The sequence below is a fragment of the Leucoraja erinacea genome, chromosome 18 (genome assembly GCF_028641065.1).
Source record: "Leucoraja erinacea ecotype New England chromosome 18, Leri_hhj_1, whole genome shotgun sequence".
NCBI lineage: Eukaryota > Metazoa > Chordata > Chondrichthyes > Rajiformes > Rajidae > Leucoraja > Leucoraja erinaceus.
In genome coordinates, this window is record NC_073394.1 from 5,400,366 (window position 1) to 5,419,688 (window position 19,323).

At 48.2% G+C, this 19,323-nt stretch overlaps 1 protein-coding gene across 1 annotated transcript in view; it reads left to right on the forward strand.

The window, feature by feature from the left end:
• Positions 1-2,325, forward strand: part of nadsyn1 (NAD synthetase 1) — a 40,236-nt gene extending 37,911 nt beyond the window's left edge. Inside the window, 2 exon segments of the mRNA XM_055649194.1 lie at positions 868-1,044; positions 2,106-2,325. Of these exon segments, the coding sequence (XP_055505169.1) occupies positions 868-1,044; positions 2,106-2,168 (240 nt within the window). The 3' untranslated portion in view covers positions 2,169-2,325.
• Positions 2,326-19,323: the final 16,998 nt, after the last annotated feature.

Consider the following 19,323-nt stretch of genomic DNA (forward strand, 5'->3'; position numbering starts at 1 on the left):
TTTAAAGATAATGGCGACTGAGTTGGGGTTGGAGATTGCAACCTTCACCTGGTTCGACGGATGCAATCAACCTGGCGGGCACAATCAAATATGATCAAATAGAACAAGTTGTCCTGCAACTTTAGGCTGTGCTCGCCAAACGCAAGAAGAAGAAGAAGGCAACCAAGTTTCAGATTTGAAGATTCAAGAGAAGAGTCAAGAGAGAGTTTTATTGTCATGTGTCCCAGATACGACAATGAAATTCTTGCTTGCTGCAGCACAACAGGATATTGTAAACACAATACAGAACAGTTCAGTGTGTCTATATACCATAGACCATATATATACACATAAGTAAACAGATAAAGTGCAATAGGCTGTATAGATGGCTGTGGGGAAGAAGCTGTTCCTGAACCTGGATGTACCAGATTTCAGGCTCCTGTACCTTCTACCTAATGGCAGCGGAGAGATGAGTGTGTGGCCAGGATGGTGTGGGTCCTTGATGATGCTGGCAGCCTTTTTGAGGCAGCGACTGCGATAGATCCCCTCGATGGTGGGGAGGTCGGAGCCGATGATGGACTGGGCAGTGGTCACAACTTTCTGCAGTCATTTCCGTTCCTGGACACTCAAGTTGCCGAACCGAGCCACAATGCAACCGGTCAGCATGCTCTCCACTGTGCACCTGTAGAGGTTCGAGAGGGTCCTCCTTGACATAGCGACTCTCCGTAATCTTCTCAGGAAGCGGAGGCGCTGATGCTACAAGATTGTTAAAATCGCTGTTTTTTTCATAACTAACCCAGGTGTCTGGTGCTGGACAGCAACAGCTCTACCACTGTGCCACTGTGCCACCCTCTGTACTAATCAACCAATGTACTCATTTGTTTCAAGGTGGCTGAGAAAGTGAAGCATTTCTTCCGCACGTATTCAATCAACCGGCACAAAATGACAACGCTGACTCCTGCATACCACGCAGAGGACTATAATCCCGACGACAACCGCTTTGACCTCCGACCATTTCTGTACAACACCAGCTGGTCCTGGCAGTTCAAGTGTATTAATAACCAGGTGAGTCCGTTGCTGAATTAGGTTGGTCTGAGAGGCCACATGAATGATCAGATTGACTTGCATTGGCCTATGGACTGTTTCGTCCCAGCTGGCTGTTACCATAGGGCGCCAAATGATAGGGCGGCACGGTGGCGCAGCAGTAGAGCTACTGCCTTACTGCGCCAGAGACACGGGTTCGATCCTGACTACGGGTGGCTGTCGGTACGGAGTTTGTACGTTCAGCAGAGCCATCTCCATTATCAAGGGCCCCTATCATCCATCACACCACATCTTCTCCATTCTGCCATCTGGGAAGAGGTACAGGAGCATCAGCTGCAGAACCAGCAGGATGCTCCACAGCTTCTTCCCACAGGCAATAAGACTGGCTAACGGACTGTGTCCACTCCCCATACATCATACACCAACACATCTAACCTCGCCCATACTTTGACAGCTAGGCACCTGTCAGAGCAAAGCCACTGTTCGGTCTGAATGTCTGTTTTTAGTTCAATTTTTATGCCTATTTTAGATATGGTAATTTTAATTTTTAAAGCTGTATGTCTTTATTCTGTTTTTATTAACTGCACTGATGGAAACTGATTGAGAAACAATGTTTTCGTTTCATCTGTGTATGTAAGTACTCAGTTAAAATGACATTAAAGTAAATACTGGAATACTCCCCGTGACCTGTGTGGGTTTCCTCCAAGACCTTGGGTTTCCTCCCACACTCCAAAGACGTACAGGTTTGTAGGTTAATTGGCTTGGTAAATGTAAATTGTTCCATACCTCTCTGTGTCCCTCTTCCGTGACTCTCAGTCTGAAGAAGGTTCTCGACCCGAAACGTCACTCATTCTTTCCCTCCAGAGATGCTGCCTGTCCTGCTGAGTTACTCCAGCATTTGGTGTCTCCATATTCTTTTTCTCCAGAGATGCTGCCTGATCCACTGAGTTACTCCAGCATTTGGTGTCAATCTTCGGTATAAACTAGCATCTGCAGTGTACACTCTTTTGTGGAAGTATCAATTTTTAATACATTTAGTAATTGCTATTTCTAATGTCATTTCCATTTTTTTTCTCCTCAAGGTCACAAGACTGGAAAGTACTCGAGGGAATATTGCGGATGGTGCTTCCAATGAGATCAAATGAATGCTGCCAGCTAAATGATGAGCTCTTAACCTCCGCTAAGGAGCATGTGTTCCTTGGATGATGTATTCAAAGGATCAGGCTGCAGAACTTGTTAATACATCTGACCAAAAATAGCAGGATTGGTTTTAATTAAAATGCTTTCCTTTTAGTGTAATAATACTCGCTGTTTTCCTTCACTTTAGCAATATTAACGTAATATGTTTAGTTTTGTTATTGTCACCTGTACCGAGGTTTTGTTTTGCGTGCTGTCCCCAAACAGATCAGACACAGTCCGATCTGAAGAAGGGTCCCGACCCGAAACGTCATCTATCCATGTTCTCCAGAGATGGTGCACGACCCGCTGAGTTACAAGGGTCCCCACACGAAACATCACCTATCCATGTAGAACCAGGCATGGTTTGGCCAGTGGGTGGTGAATCTGTGGATTCCTTTGCCACAGAAGGCTCTGGAGGCCAAGTCAGTGGATATTTCTAAGGCAGAGATAGATAGATTGTTGATTAGTACGGGTGTCAGGTGTTATGTGGAGAAGGCAGGAGAATGGAGTTAGGAGGGAGAGATAAATCAGCCATGATTTGAATGGTGGAGTAGACTTGATGGGCCAAATGGCCTAATTCTACTCCTATTCTTTATGACCAAAGAACTACAGATGTTGTTTTATGCCAAAGATCAGGGCCGGATTTACGTTTAAACTTCACAAGCTTAAGCTTAGGGCCTCGATATCTAGGGGGGGGGGGGGCTCGGAAGGGCCGGATTTAACTATAGGCTTCATATGCTGATTGGGTGGGGGCTCACATAGGGGATTGGGAGGGGCCTCACAAGTGGAAGAGCCTCTTCATCTAAATCCGGCCCTGCCAAAGATAGACACAAAGTCAGTGGGTCAGGCAGCATCTCTGGAAGAAAAGGATAGGTGATATTTTGGTTCTTCGGACTGGAGAGGAGAAGGGTCTCGACCCTAAACGTCATCGACCCGTTTCTTCCAGAGATACTGCCTGACTCACTCAGTTACTCCAGCACTGTCATGAGCTTTAATTGATGTTGACCACGGAACCTTATCGAATGGCTTCTCGATGTCCATAGATTATAAATGATCAAAGAGATCCAGACACAAGGAGCCGCACATCATTTTCGGTTTGTGGAAGAATCAGAAAGCCCTGATGCTGTCCTGGTGGTCAGTGAGAGGTGTGAAGATGACCATGGTGAAGAAGGGGCAATAGAGGAGGTCTTATATTGAGAGTTTATTGAAGGAATAATGTCCTCAGCCAGAGGCTGGTGAATCTGTGGAATTCATTGGAAAAAACAATGGTGGAGGCCAAGTCATTGGGTATTTTTAATGTGGAGGTTTGATTGGTTCTTGATTAGTAACGGAGTCAAAGGTTACGGGGAGAAGGCAGGAGAATGGGGTTGAGGGGGAAAAAATAGATCGGCCATGATCGAATGGTGGAGCAGACTCGATGGGCCGAATGGCCTAATTCTGCTCCTGTGTCTTATGCTTTTGTGGTCACACCTATGCAGTGGTTGGCAATTGACCTATCAACCTGCTGCCTTTGCCACGTGGGAGGAAACCAGAGCACCCGAAGGAAACCGACAGGGAGAACATGCAAACTCCTCACAGACAGCACCCGATGTCAGGATTGAACCTGGGCTTCTGGAACTGTGAGGTAGTGGCTGTACCAGCTTCAACACCGTGCTATCCCATTGTGTGTGTGTGTGTGTCGCTCCTGTCTGACGGTCACAAGATTGTGTCTTTGGGGGCTCGTGACATTCTAAGATGGACATGAAAGAATACGCAACTATGTTAAATTCACCAGATTGAGGGACAGTTTCTTCCCAGCTGTTATCGGGCAACTGAATCATCCCACCACAACCAGAGAGCAGTGCTGAGCTACCGTCTGGCACTTTGGTGAACCTTGGACTATCTTTGATCGGACTTTGCTGGCTTTACCTTGCACTAAACATTATTCCCTTATCACATATCTATACACTGTAAATGGCTCGATTGTAATTGCGTATTGTCCTTCTGCTGACTGGTTAGCACGCAACAAAAGCTTTTCACTGTACCTCGGTACACGTGACAATAAACTAAACCGAGACTGAACCTGACTGTGGTCCGAATTTATAAGAATGGAAGAACGTGTTGAGATGTCTCAGATGTGCAGTCGGTCTGAAGGGTCTGGACCAGGGGAAGAGACAAGATGGTATCAAGGTATTTGGAGATGAGAATTCTCAGTTGATCATCAATGTGATCATGACTGATCATCCCCAATCAGTACCTGATTGGGGATGATCAGCCATGATCACATTGAATGGTGGTGCTGGCTCGAAGGGCCAAATGGCCTACTCCTTTGTCTATTGTCTATTGTCTATTGTCAGTTCAAGTTTACAGCCGAGGACATCCGCTGTCTTGTTCTTTTTTTATGATTTTTGTGAAATTTTAAACTTAAAATGTGGGGAATACTTAAGGTAGACACAAAAAGCTGGAATATCTCAGCGGGACAGGCAGCATCTCTGGGGAGAAGGAATGGGTGACGTTTCGGGTCGAGATCCTCCTTCTGACTTGGCGGGTCGGGCAATGTTTCTTGAAAGTTGTTTTTTAGTTTGGAATTTCTATTTACTGATCAGGTATCTTCTATCTCCCCGGAGATCGCTGTCATTGATTACACTTGTCGCTTGTGTGGGAGACGGCTTTCCTTTGGCTGCTCGGGTCCCTAGTTGGCGACCGATTTTCGGGAGCTCCAGCCAAAGCAGCTTTGTCCGCCCTGAATCGTAAGGCTTGAATCGGCCCGTTGGCAGGACCTTTCATTGTCCGACGCGGCTTAAAATCGGCCGCGAGATCTCCCATCGCCTGGCGGGGACTTCGATTTTTTTTTTAATTTTTTTTTTTACAAATACTTTATTCAAATAACGAAATCAACATACAAAGTAGTATAGCGTTCATAACAAAACCTGCCTGTATTGGCAGTTTACAAACAAAGACAAAAGCTTCAAATTAAAATCCCGCCATCCTTATCTATAATACCATCGACCTCTTCAATATTGGGAGCCTCGATCGTCTCGAAGCAGCAGTTTGACTGCCGGACTGCGGGAGAAGAAGCAAGGAAGATATAAGACTTTTTTCACCTTCCATCACTGGAGGAGAGTCACTGTGATAGATGTTTATGTTATTGAATTATGTAATTGTGCGGTTTGTTGCTTTTTTTTATTGCTATGACTGCATGGTAACGGAATTTTGGTCAAACTTGTTTTTGAACGACAAATAAAGAAAATTCAATTCAATTCAATATAGTGTTCTGACCAGACAAGTGTTGCGGTGGAGGTTGTGTTATTCCACTATCAATCACGCTCGGTGAGCTTGAGTTTTGTTTATCGCCACGTGTACCAATGGTACAGTGAAAAGCTTTTGTCAACTGCTAACCAGTCAGCGGAAAGACAATGCATGATTCCAATCGAGCCATCCACTGTGTGTACAGATACATGATAAAGTGAATATCGTTTAGTGGAAAAACAGAGTCCAGTGAAGTCCGATCAGAGAAAGTCCAAGGGTCTCCAGTGAGGTAGATAATAGCTTAGGACTGCCCTCTAGATGGTGGTAGGATGGTTCAGTTGCCTGATTTCAGTATGGTTTACCATCTATCAAGGGGTGGGAGATTGCAACCTTCACGTGGTCCACCCTGTTTCGACGAATGCAATCAACCTGGCGTGCACAATCAAATAAGATCAAATCGAACAAGTTGTCCGACAACTTTAAACATGGAGGAAGTGGAATGAACTTTGCTGCCTTCCCTCACAGTGGGAAACGTTGATCCCGCTGTGGGGGGGCGGGGGTATTTTTTATGTTTAAATGTTAAATTCTATAATGTGTTTATTTTATTTGTGTGCTGCAAAGGCAACTCAAATTTCACTGCACCATTTGGTGTATGTGACAATAAATGTCCTTTGTGCACGCCATACACAAGTAGAAGACCATCTATCAATAACTGCATGTTTTTTTTTACTTGGAGAAATGACCTTGCTTTAATTGGGAAGCGTTGCTCTCATGTGTAGACTCGGTCTGTCTGAACAAATTAAGTTTGTGAACTGTTTGGCTGTGACTCATGCACCCCACCCATTCCTCGTCTCAACTGCTGACGTGACCTTGTCAATGAATATTGTTTTTCCTCGCCTCTGAAGAACACAAATGAAATAATGGAGATCCTCTAGGCCATTAAGAGTGTAATTTTTAATTTTTTTAGGGTGATTTCTACTAATCTCTACCCCTCCCCCCCCCCATCACACCACACCACCACCCCCCCCCCCCCCCCCCCCCCTCCCCCCATGCCCTACCCTGGACTACACTGGCTTCACAATTCACAAGATCACGTGATAGGTGTAGAATTAGGCCATTCGGCCCATCAAATCTATTCCGCCATTCAATCATGACTGATCTATTTTTCCCTCTCAACCTCATTCTGCCTTCTCCCCACACCCTCTGACACGCGTTGAATCCTGATACGCCTATTCAATCAGGTCTCACGTCACTGCTTGTACCTCTGCCCTTTGTTCCAATCATCTGCGCCTATCAAACACACCCCTCGCCTGCATCCACCTATTACCTGTCTGAGGAAGGGTCCTGACCCAAAATATCACCTATCTGTTTTCTGCAGAGATGCTGTCTGACCCGCTGAGTTACTCTAACATCTTGTGCCTATCTTTGGTGTTACCAGTCATGCTTTGTCCTGACCCTCCCCTCTCCCAGCTTTCCTATCCCATAGGGATATTGACAACTGCCTGCTGCAATTTTAGACAATAGACAATAGGTGCAGGAGGAGGCCATTCGGCCCTTCGAGCCAGCACCGCCATTCAATGTGATCATGGCTGATCATCCCCAATCAGTATCCCGTTCCTGCCTTCTCCCCATATCTCCTGACTCCACTATTTTTAAGAGCCCTATCTAGCTCTCTCTTGAAAACATCCAGAGAACCGGCCTCCACCGCCCTCTGAGGCAGAGAATTCCACAGACAATTTTACCTGTTAGCGATCTCAATAGTTGCATACTTTTCATTCATTTGTTCTATCTCTCTCTATATCACTCTCGTTTCCCTCTCCCCCGACTCTCCAGTCTGAAGAAGGGTCTCGACCTTGAAACGTCGCCTATTCCTTCTCTCCAGAGATGCTGCCTGACCTACTGAGTTACTCCAGCACTCTGCGTCTATCTTCAGTTTACACCAACATCCGCAGTTCCTTATGGGATTAGTGTACATTGGGCATGCATTTGTATACATTGGGAATGCAAGCAAAGAATTTCACTATGCCTAGTCACATGTGACAATAGAATCTTCCATTCCTTCATTCATAACGTTAATACCTCCACCAATGTAAAGCACTTTGGTCAACGAGAGTTGTTTTTCAAATGTGCTATAAAAATAAAAGTGACGACTTGACTTGACTTGATTCGTATACAGGTAATATGTACACGTTACCTGTATAGGTTTTAGGTCTCTTAAAAAATAGCGTAGTCATGGGATATGGGGAGAAGGCAAGAACATCCTTCAGGAAAGTCAAAGCATCCTTTATTGTCATTCAGACCTTTTGGTCTGAACGAAATTTCGTACATATAATAAAAATAACAAAAACACCCATTAAACACAAATTTAACATCCACCACAGTAGTTCACCAGGCACCTCCTCACTGGGGTGGAAGGCAAAAGTCTTAAAGTCTTTGTGTGATCATCCCCAATCAGTACCCCTTTCCTGCCTTCTCCCCATATCCCCTGATTGGGGATGATCAGCCATGATCACATTGAATGGCGGTGCTGGCTTGAAGGGCCACATGGCCTACTCCTACACCTATTGTCTATTGTCATGTTCTTTTGGTGCATATAAAAAGCAATGATCAAGGAGCGCAGAAGGTTAAGGGGGGACTTGATAGAGGTTTTTAAAATGATGAGAGGGATAGACAGAGTTGACGTGGAAAAGCTTTTCCCACTGAGAGTAGGGAAGATTCAAACAAGGGGACATGACATGAGAATTAAGGGACTGAAGTTTAGGGGTAACATGAGGGGGAACTTCTTTACTCAGAGAGTGGTGGCTGTGTGGAATGAGCTTCCAGTGAAGGTGGTGGAGGCAGGTTCGTTTTTATCATTTAAAAATAAATTGGATAGTTATATGGATGGGAAGGGAATGGAGGGTTATGGTCTGAGCGCAGGTATATGGGACTAGGGGGAGATTATGTGTTCGGCACGGACTAGAAGGGTCGAGATGGCCTGTTTCCGTGCTGTAATTGTTATATGGTTATATGGTTTCAAGGTCAGTTTATTGTCACCTGTACTAATGGAGCAGATACATATTATTATTACCAATAATAAGTGAGCATAGGACATAGCATTGGACAGCAGGAGGCATTATTTTTGTGTATTAAATGAGGATACTTCAACTATTCAAGCCTGGTGCACGGCTAAAGGGGAGCGCCACTCTAAGTTGCAATTGAACAGAGAAGGTGAGTTTACCTGCAGCAAGGTGACTTCTCGCCCCTGGCGGCTGGGAGTTGTAGTCCAACGTCATGTGGCCTCCCGGGGATCTCAACGCCGGAATCCGGCCACATGGACTACACTTCCCAGGGTGCCCAGAGCCCAGCCGGGCATGCGTACTGCCAAGCCCGTGACTTAAATGCCAAGTTTGCGGGAGAGGAAGGAAAAAAAGTTTTGTCTTAAACTTCTGCTGGGATTAAAACCGCGGGAGCTGGCAGCCCGGAGCCTGGAGCGGGGCAGGGGGGGAGAGGAGAGAAGAGCTCGCTGCAAAACCCTGGCAACCTGCTTGCAACTTTGCAAACCAGCGGAGGATTTAAGTTTTAAACTTGGAAAACAAGAAGTTGTAAGGAAGGTTGTTGGTGGGGATTGTTGCAGCGGCGCGGCCATTCACTGACCACCACCCGGCCGGAGGCAACTCTTCCCCCACCCCCAACCCCCACTCTCCCTCCTCGACCCCAGCTCTTTTCCCTCCTCTCTCTCTCTCTCACCTCCTCTCACCCTTCTCTCTCTCCCTCCCCCCCCTTCTCTCCTTTTCCCCCTCTCATTCTGCACTCCCCCTCCCTCTCTCTTTCCCCCCCTCCTCTCTCTCTCCCACTCCCCGTCTCCTCTCTCCCCTCCTCTCTCTCCCCCTCCTCTCTCTTTCTCTCTGTCTCTCTCCCCCCTCCTCTCTGTCTCTCCCCCTCCTCTCTTTCTCTCCCCCCTCCTCTCTTTCTCTCCCCCCTCCTCCCTTTCTCTCCCCCCCCTCCTCCCTTTCTCTCCCCCCCTCCTCCCTTTTCTCTCCCCCCTCCTCCCTTTCTCTCCCCCCTCCTCCCTTTCTCTCCCCCCTCCTCCCTCTCTCTCTCCCCCCTCCTCCCTCTCTCCCCCCCCCTCCTCCCTCTCTCTATCTCTCCCTCCTCCTCTCTCTCTCTCCCCCCTCTCCCTCCCTCTCTCTCCTCCCCTCCCTCTCTCCCTCTCTCTCCCTCTCCCTCCTCTCTTTCTCTCTCCCCTCTCTCTCTCTCTCTTTCTCTCCTTCCCTCTCTCGACCCCTCCTTCCTCTCTCCCTCCCCCCCTCTCTCTCTCCTCCTCCCCCATCCTCTCTCTCTCTCCCCCCCCCCCCCCTCCTCTCTCTCCCCCCTCCCCCCTCTCTCCCCCCTCCCCCCTCCCCCCCCCTCCCTCCTCTCTCTCTCCCTCTCTCTCTCCCTCTCTCTCTCCCCCCCTCCTCTCTCTCTCTCCCCCCCTCCCCTCCCCCCCCCCCTCCTCTCTCTCCCCCCCTCCTCTCTCTCCCCCCCTCCTCTCTCTCCCCCCCCTCCTCTCTCTCCCCCCCTCCTCTCTCCTCCCCCCCTCCTCTCTCTCTCCCCCCCTCCTCTCTCTCTCCCCCCTCCTCTCTCTCCCCTCTCCCCCTCCTCTCTCTCCCCCCCTCCTCTCTCTCCCCCCCTCCTCTCTCTCCCCCCTCCCCCTCCCCCTCTCTCTCTCTCTCTCTTTCTCTCCCTCTCTCTCTCCCCCCTCTCTCTCTCCCCCCCCCTCTCTCTCTCCCCCCCTCCTCTCTCTCCCCCCTCCTCTCTCTCCCCCTCCTCTCTCTCCCCCCTCCTCTCTCTCCCCCCTCCTCTCTCTCTCCCCCCCCCTCTCTCCCCTCTCCTTTTCTCTCTCTCCCCCTCCTCTCTTCTCTCTCCCCCCTCCTCTCTTCTCTCTCTCCCCCCTCCTCTCCTCTCTCTCTCCCCCTCCTCTCTCCCTCCTCCTCTCTCCCCCTCCTCTCTTTCTCTCTCACCCCTCCTCTCTTTCTCTCTCCCCCTCCTCTCTTTCTCTCTCCCCCTCCTCTTTCTCTTTCTCTCTCCCCCTCCTCTCTTTCTCTCTCTCCCCCTCCTCTTTCTCTCTCTTCCTCTCTCTCCCCCCCCCCTCCTCTCTCTCCCCCCCCCTCCTCTCTTTCTCTCCCCCCCCCCCCCCCAGTGGGTCCCAGATGGAGACGGAGCCGCTGATCCAGGGCGCTGATGGGTCGTGGGGCTTTTCTGTTCTTTTCTTTTCATCTCCTTTTTCTTCCTTTTTTCTTCCCCTTCTTTCTTTCTTTCCTTTTCTTTCCTTTCTTTTTCTCCTTCTCTTTCTTCTTCCCATTCTTCCTGTTTCGTTTCCTGGGCGTTTACGCCCCCCTCCCCCCTTCTCCCCCCCCCCCCTTCCCTTCTTTCTTCTTCTTCTCTCCTTCCTTTCTTTCTCCCTTTCTCTCTTCCTCTCTCTCTCTCCTTTCTCTCCTCCTCCGGGCGGCCGAGGAGAGTCGCCGCTCCGACTCATCGGGACCGCGCAGCAGCGGCAGCCGCCAGAGCAGCGGCAGCATTGGCGGACAGCTGGGTACGAGCACGGGGGCGCGCCTGGGGTGGGGTGGGGTGTGGGTGGGGGAATCCCCGCGGACGGCGCGGTCCAAATGTGGGCAACGCCCCCCCCCCCCCCAAGTTAGAAAACAATTTCCTCCCCCTTTTCTCCCCCCCCCTTTCTCCCCCCCCCCCCCTTTCTCGTCCCCCCCCCCCCCCCCTTTCTCCCCCCCCCCCCCCCTTTCTCCCCCCCCCCCTTTCTCCCCCCCCCCCCTTTCTCCCCCTCCCCCCTTTCTCCCCCCCCCCCTTTCTCCCCCCCCCCCTTTCCTCCCCCTCCCCCCCCTTTCTCCCCCCACCCCCCCTTTCTCTCCCCTCTTTTCTCCCCCCCCCCTCCTTGCCTCCCTTCCCACTTTTCCTCCGCCCCCTCTACATGATGTCTTTAACGTTTCATTGAGGGAGGCATTAGTGCAGAACCTGTCCACTCTCTGGGTCTTGACCAGGTAGATTGCCTATTTCTGACACACGCCCCGCAGTGTCGGAAGGTTCACCAGTCCTTGAGATGTCACATCGACTTTCAGGACAGGAGAATCGGTAGAAAAGGAACTGCAGGTAGACACACCGAAGATAAGACATGAAATGCAGGAGTGACTCAGCGGGACAGGCAGCATCTCTGGAGAGGAGGAACGGGTGACGTTTCGGGTCGAGACCCTTCTTCAGACATTGACATTCTTCACCCGAAACATCACCCATTCCATCTCTCCAGAGTTGCTGCCTGTCCCGTTGAGTTCCTCCAGCATTTTGTGTCGACCTTCAGGAAGATCAGTGGTCCTGTAACAGATTAAAGTAGTATTTTCCTAGGTCTCTAATTGCTCTATGAAGGTTCTCTTAAGCAACTTCTGAAGAGCAATATCCAACTACTACTCCATGTAGTTTTTTTTCCCCTGCAGCATTATGAAACTTTAGGCATTAGTTCAAGTTTCCCCTCTGTTAGACCAAGTACTGCTCTCTCCTGCTTTCATTTGGTTTTGCCAAGGAACTGTTTTGTCCACATTTTATGCCAAATCTGTTAAATATTTCCTCATAACTGCACATTAGGGAAGGGAAGATTTAAGAGGTTGTTGCCAGGACTCCAGGGTCTGAGCTATCGGGAGAGGTTGAAAAGGCTCGAACTTTATTTCTCAAAGCGCAGGAGGATTGAGGGGTGATCTTAGAGAAGTATACAAGATCATTAGAGGCATATCTGGCAAATTTGCAGTCTCTTGCCCAGAGTGGGAGAATCAAGAACCAGGGGACATAGGTTTACGGTGAGGAGGGGGGGGGGAGATTTAATGGGAACCTTGGGGTAACTTTTTCACACAAAGGGTAGTACGTGTATGGAACGAGCTGTTGCAGGAGGTAGTTGAGGCAGGTACAATCTCAACGTTTAAGGAGCATTTAAACAGGTACATGGATAGGACAGGTTTAGAGGGATATGGGCCAAATGCAGGCAGGTGGGACGAGTGTAGATGAGGCATGTTGTTCGGAGTGGGTAAGTTGGGCTAAAGGACTTGTTTCTAACCTGTCTGACTCTTTGACCCTTGTATCTGATGGGATCCCTTGCTCTGTAATACCGGACAATCTCAAGGGTTGGGTGAAGCAGGATTGAAATATAGAGGCAAGGAGCTGTCGATGCTGGGCAGTTAAGATGCAGAAACAAGGTTGGCATGGTTGAGGTCCAGTGCTTGGGTAACTCAGCTGGTTGGGCAGCATCTCTGGGGGATGTGAATGGGTAATGTTTCGGGTCAGGACCCTTCCTCAGACTGGCAGGGTCTCGTGCTTGAGTGTTTAGTCGTGATGGATCTGTGGTAACAGAATTATAGATTTGATGTGTAGCCAAAAAACCTGTAACCTTTTATAATTTTTTTTAAATATCCTTTTGTAAAAACAACATTGACTGATTTCAGCAATCCCACCTTGATGTACCTTGATGGTTCTGGAGAAGGGTCTCGACCCGAAACATCACCTGTTCCTTCGCTCCATAGATGCTGCCTCGCCCGCTGAGTTTCCCCAGCATTTTTATCTACCTTAGATGGCTCTTTTGTTCTTACCAGGTGCACAGTACAATCGCTGTGAAATTCTTTCCTGGCAAGCAATCCAGCAGAGTATTCCTATACTCAAGCACATCCCCGATTAGCAAATTGTACATTACATTTTAAACACAGAGTACTTGTGCTGCAACGCCAGGATGACTCAGCGGGGCAGGCAGCGTCTCTGGAGGAAAGGAATAGGTGATGTTTGGTCAGGAAATGGTCACCTATTTAAAATTACTCTTCTGCTGATTTGCGGATTTATTTTTCACATCTGTTAAACCTCAACATTGATTTCAAAATTTAATTGACAGATGACCTGTGCATTCAACAAGCTGCTGTGTTTATTGAAGATGCAATACAGGTATGTTTTGATGAATTTTTATTTCATTATTCGGGGGGGGGGGGGGATGATTCAAGATTCAATTTATTTGTCATTTGGACCCCTTGAGGTCCAAACGAAATGACGTTTCTGCAGCCATACATTACAAACAAATAGACCCAAGACACAACATAATTTACATAAACATCCATCACATCGCTGTGATGGGAGGCCAAAAAAAATGATCTCTCCACTGCACTCTTTTCCCCCCCCCCCCCCCCCCCCCGATGTCAGAGTCAAAGTCAAAGCCCCCGGCTGGCGATGGCGATTGTCCCGCGGCCATTAAAGCCACGCCGGGTGGTGCAAGGTCGCACACCGGGTTCTTGATGTTGGAGCCCCCGGCGTGCGCTCGCAGAGTCCCGCGGCCATTCCAAGCAGCGCGGGGCGGTGCTGTGAGGCCCCGCTCCAGGAGCTCTTCGACCCCGCAACTCGGGCGGGAGAAGTCGCCGTTGCGGGAGTCCTGAAAAGCGGTCTCCCTCCAGGGACCCGCGGGCTCCCGGTGCCGCCGTCCGCCAGACCTGCAGTTGCAGCCTCCGAATCTCCGGAGGTCGGGCCGCGGAGTATCTGTTCCAAACATGAGGAGCAGGGACCTTGGATTAGCTGAAAGTTCAGAGATGCAGCATGGAAACGGGCCCTTCGGCCCACTGAGTCAATGCAAACCATTGATCTGTGTGGGGAATAACTGCAGACACTGGTTTATACCGAAGATAGCACAAAATGCTGGAGTGACTCAGCGGGACAGGCAGCATCTCTGGAGCGAAGGAATGGGTGACGTTTTGGGTTGAGAACCTTCTTCAGAGCAGTAAATACAGACTTGAGACGCTCTCGGTCTGACGAAGGGTCGAGACCCGAAACATCACCCATTCCTTCTCTCCAGAGATGCTCCAGTCCCGCTGGATCACTCCAGCGTTTTGTGTCTTTTTCTGACCATCGGTCTCCTGTTCACACTAGTTCTATGCGATCTCACTCTTGCATGCATTCACCACACACTAGTGCTCAGCAGTTTACCAGGCAGACAATTAACCTACAAACCTGGACGTGGGAGGAAACCGGAGCACCTGGAGAAAACCCACCCGGTCACAGGGAAAACGTGCAAACTCCACCCAGACGGCACTGGAGGTCAGGATGGAACACAGATCTCTGGCGCAATGATTTAGCGGCTCTACCAGTTATTTTGAATATCGGAGTCATACTATTTGAGGTTTCAGAGAATTATTGGAACTCGTTCAACAGTGCAAGCCTCCAGCGATCCTGTGTGTCCTGTATGAGGATTCCTCACTCCATATTATTTTCCTAAATCTATATCCAGTATCTTTTTGAAAACCTTGTTTAACCAGTTTTCCATCTCCTTGGAGACTATCAATTCCAGATCATAATTACTGTGTGAAAAATCCCTTGTTTTCCTTCGTCTACATTAAAATTGAACATTAATTTTTTGGTATTTTCACCGTTACTTACCCAGTCATACAGCGTGGAAACGGGTCGTTCGGCCCAACTTGTCCCTGCACACCAAGATGTCCCATCTGCACTCATCCCACCTGCCCGCGTTTGGCCCATTATCCCTCTAAACCTTTTCTCACCACGCACCTGTCCAAGTGACTTATTAATTGTTACAGTACCTGTCTCAACTACCTCCTCTGGCAGCTCGTTCCAGCACCAACTGGAGAGAGTGGTCTTGCAGTACCATCCATCTTGTTGGGGACCCTCGGAATATCTTTAATCAGACTTTATCTTGTATCTACATTGTGGGCGGCTTCAGGTTTAGTCTTTCTGCTGACTGGATAGCACACAACGAAAAAGCTTTTCATTGTACCTCAGTACACGTGACACAAAACTAAACATGTACCCACTGTGTGGAAAAAAGCTGCCCTTCAGGCTCGTATTAAATCTTTCCCCTCTCACTGATGTCCTCGGGTCCTTGATTCCCCAACTCTGGGTAAAAGATTCTGTGCATTAATCCTATCTATTCCCCTCATGATTCCACCATCTATATATCCCTGTCAAATCTCTCTTCAACCTGAACCAAGGCATGTGACTAAGTTCTGGATTCTATTGAAGGCAGACTTGTAATATGCATGTGCCGTGACTCACTGAGTTATATTGGGCTCTTGTGAACCTACGCTTAGAGTATTGTGTGTAGTATTGGTCTCCCTATTCAAGGAGAGATGGTGTTGTGTTGAAAACAACTTCGAGATGCACGTCACGGTGGCGCCTTACGGCGGCAGAGACCCGTGTTCGATCCAGATTATGGGTTCTGTCTGTACGGAGTTTGCACGTTCTCCATGTGACCTGCGTGGGTTTCCTCCAGGTGCTCCGGTCTCCTCCCACAACCCAAAGACATACAGGTTTGTAGGTTAATTGGATTCTGTAAATTGTAAAATGCCCTGAGTTTGTTGTAAACTGCTGGCATACGGGGTGATCGCTAGTTGACCTGGACTCAGTAGAAAGGGTGGAACGGTGGTGCAGCGGTAGAGGTGCTCCCTTGCAGCGACAGAGACTCTTGTTCGATCCTGACGACGGGTGCTGCCTGTGCAGACTTTGTACCCTCTCCCCGTGACCACGTGGGTTTTCTCCGGGTGCTCTGGTTTCCTCCCACACTCCAAAGATGTCCAGGTTTGTACGTTAGTTGGCTTTGGTAACATTGTAAATCGTCCATAGTGTGTGTGTGTAGGATCATGCTAGCGTATGGCGTGATCTCTGGTCAGCATGAACTCAGTCGACCAAGGGGCCTGTCTACACACAGTACCTCCAAACCAAACTATGTTTTGCAAGCCCTGTACCCTGGTAGAGGCAGATTGTTGCGCAGTGTAAGCTCGTATCAGCTGGGGAGGAGGTGACAGATGTGAGTGTGGATTGTTCTTGCGTAAAAAGGGATGCGAGCAGATTCTTTGCATATTTTTAAGGCAGAAGTAAATTGATAAGTAATCAAGTGATAGAGTAAATCCCTGTTTAAATAGGAAGGTCAAGTTGAGGGTATGTAAAATCATCTGTAATCTTAAATTGTAATTACTAATGGGAGCAAGAGGCCAAGTGAGTTAATCCTTTTCCTCATTCATATATTTGTATGAAAATCTGAAAAATGTGTTTCCCCTCCCCACCCACCCATCTGTGTGGGCTTCAGACCTAAATTAAAACAATCGTATTTAATTTTAGTAACAAAATATGACAGAAATTGTGTTTTGGACACGAGGAAATTATAAGATTATAACTTCAATATATTATTAATGACATTTTTAGTTGTGGTAGCAAATAAGGGGAATAGGTTAAAGTTGGGACGGGGTGAGGGGGGGGGGGAGATTTAATAGGAACTTGAGGGGAAAATGTTCACACGGAGGGTGGTAGATAAGTGGAACGAGCTGCCGGAGGAGGAAGTTGAGGCAGGTACCAGCACAATGTTTAAAGAATCATTTAGCCAGGTACATGGATAGGACAGACTTAGGGGGGAATATGGGCCAAAAGCATGTGGGTGGGACTAGTGTAGATGGGGCATGTTGGTCGTTATGGGCAAGTTGGGCCGAATGGCCTGTTTCCGTGCTGTGAGACTCTTTGAACAAATAATTCATTTGCTGCGTTGTCTTTAATTTAAATTGTTGTCCAGTTTGCAGGGTGAAGGAAACGGTTAAATCTTAGGTTTTTTTGTGCAAATTATTCAGTCTCAGAAGGAAAGCGTTATCTGAAGTGATTGTGACTGAACTTATGCTTGTGTAAACAGACCAGTGGGGGATATCTAATCAAATGGATTGTCGGGAAGGAAACGACGAGTCAGCAAAACTAGCGAGAGACTCGTCTGCAAATATTTAACATGGGGGAAACTGAGCTGCACAGTTGCGTGACATGCAGTGGTGGAGTTGCGTGCAGGAAGTAATGCAAGCTCTAGACAAAAGGAATGCATGTGTTCATATTGTGGGGGAAGGAACTGCAGATGCTGGAAAATCGAAGGTAGACAAAAGTGCTGGAGAAACTCAGCGGGCGAGGCAGCATCTATGGAGCGAAGGAAATAGGCAACGTTTCATCCAACTCAGTATCCCGTACCTGCCTTCGATCAGGGGGGATGGAGAGAAGGCAGGTACGGGATACTGAGTTGGATGATCAGCCATGATCATATTGAATGGCGGTGCAGGCTCGAATGGCCTACTCCTGCACCTAATTTCTATGTTTCTATGTTTCGAGCTGAAACCCTTCTTCACACCCAAAATATATACAACAAAATGCCGTGTCTGAGCAACTCAGCGGGTCAGACAGCATCTCTGGAGAAAATGAATAGGGGCGTTTCAGGTCGAGGCCCTTCTTCCTTCTATTTCATGCAGGTTATTTATTTATATTAGAATTTTTCCAATATCCCAAATGATTTGATACGAGGTGATAGAGCTTTATTGATCCCAGGAGGGATATTGATCGAAACCAATGGAATTGTGGAGTTGTTTCTGTAGCAAGGAAACGGGACATTAAATTTTGTTTTAGTTCTTACTTTAGAGATACTGCACGGAAACAGGCCCTTTGGCCCACCGAGTCCGTACTGACCAGCGATCGCCCATTCACATTAAAAACTATCCTCCACACACTGGGGACAATTTTACAATTACACCATGCTAATTAACCTGCAAACCTGTACGTCTTTGGAGTGTGGGAGGAAACCGGAGCTCCTGGAGAAAACACACGCAGGTCACAGGGAGAAGGTACAAACTTCGTACAGGCAGCACCCATAGTCGGAAAGGTAGAGCCCACAATGGTCCATTGTTGGCTGTGTGGAAGATGAATATGAACAGTGAAACTAGCAGGATGACCTGGGTGGGAGAGGGGTGGAGAGTGAGATGGAATGCAAGGGTTACTTGAAAATTGGAGAAATCACTATTCACACCGTTATAACCTGCTGAATTCGCTCCTGGAATGAGTACCTTCGTAACTCTGTCTATGCCGGAAACGTGGCAACTCTTTGTGAACTTTTTTTTTGTGCATTGTACACAAAAATAAAGACTTTCACTGTACCTAGGTACGTGACAATAACGTGTCATTGTTGTATTGCTGGGAGCTGCTTAACACCAGGTTCCTCAGCGGTTAACGTCAGTGGAATTTGAAGTACAAAAAAAAACCCGCCTATTATTTGAAGCATTTGATTTCAAAGAAACCCAGAAAGTAAACAAACACTGTTTGGTTTGATCAAAGGTTACCTGCAACTGGCTACATTCCTCCTCGTGTATTCCTCTCAACAAAATGAACGTGAAGTCTGAAGAAGGGTTTCGGCTGGAAACGTTGCCTATTTCCTTCACTCCATAGATGCTGCTGCACCCGCTGAGTTTCTCCAGCATTTTTGTGTACCTTCGATTTTCCATCATCTGCAGTTCCTTCTTAAACAAAATGAACATGTCGCCTTCCCAGCTAACTATGGGCGATTCTACATTTTGCTTGAACTTCGTCTCCTTTGATCTTTAGTTTTCACACCTTACCCTTTCATATCTCTAGTTTCCTTCTCCCCTGTCTTTCAGGTTGAAGAAGGGTCTCAACCTGAAACGTCACCCATTCCTTCTATCCAGAGATGCTGCCTGACATGCCGAGGTCCTCCAGCATCTTGTGTCTATCTTCGATGCAAACCACAATCTGCAGTTCCTTCCTACGTATTTCAGATGCAATCAGGCGCTCATTTATTTTGCAATTGATGAAGCGGGCAGACAAAGTCAGAGGAGGCAGCAGCGAGAATGGGTAAATGGGGTAGAGAATCGGGTTCATAGGGTGGTCACAAAGACGTTCGGCACATTAGCCTTCTTCAGTCAGAGTATTGAATATAGAATGTGCATGACAGATCTGCAGATGCTGGTTTACAACAAAGATAGACACAAAATGCTGGAGTTGCTCAGCGGGACAGGCAGCATCTCTGGAGAGAAGGAATGTGTGATGGTTCAAGTTGAAACCCTTCATCAGACTCCATCTTCA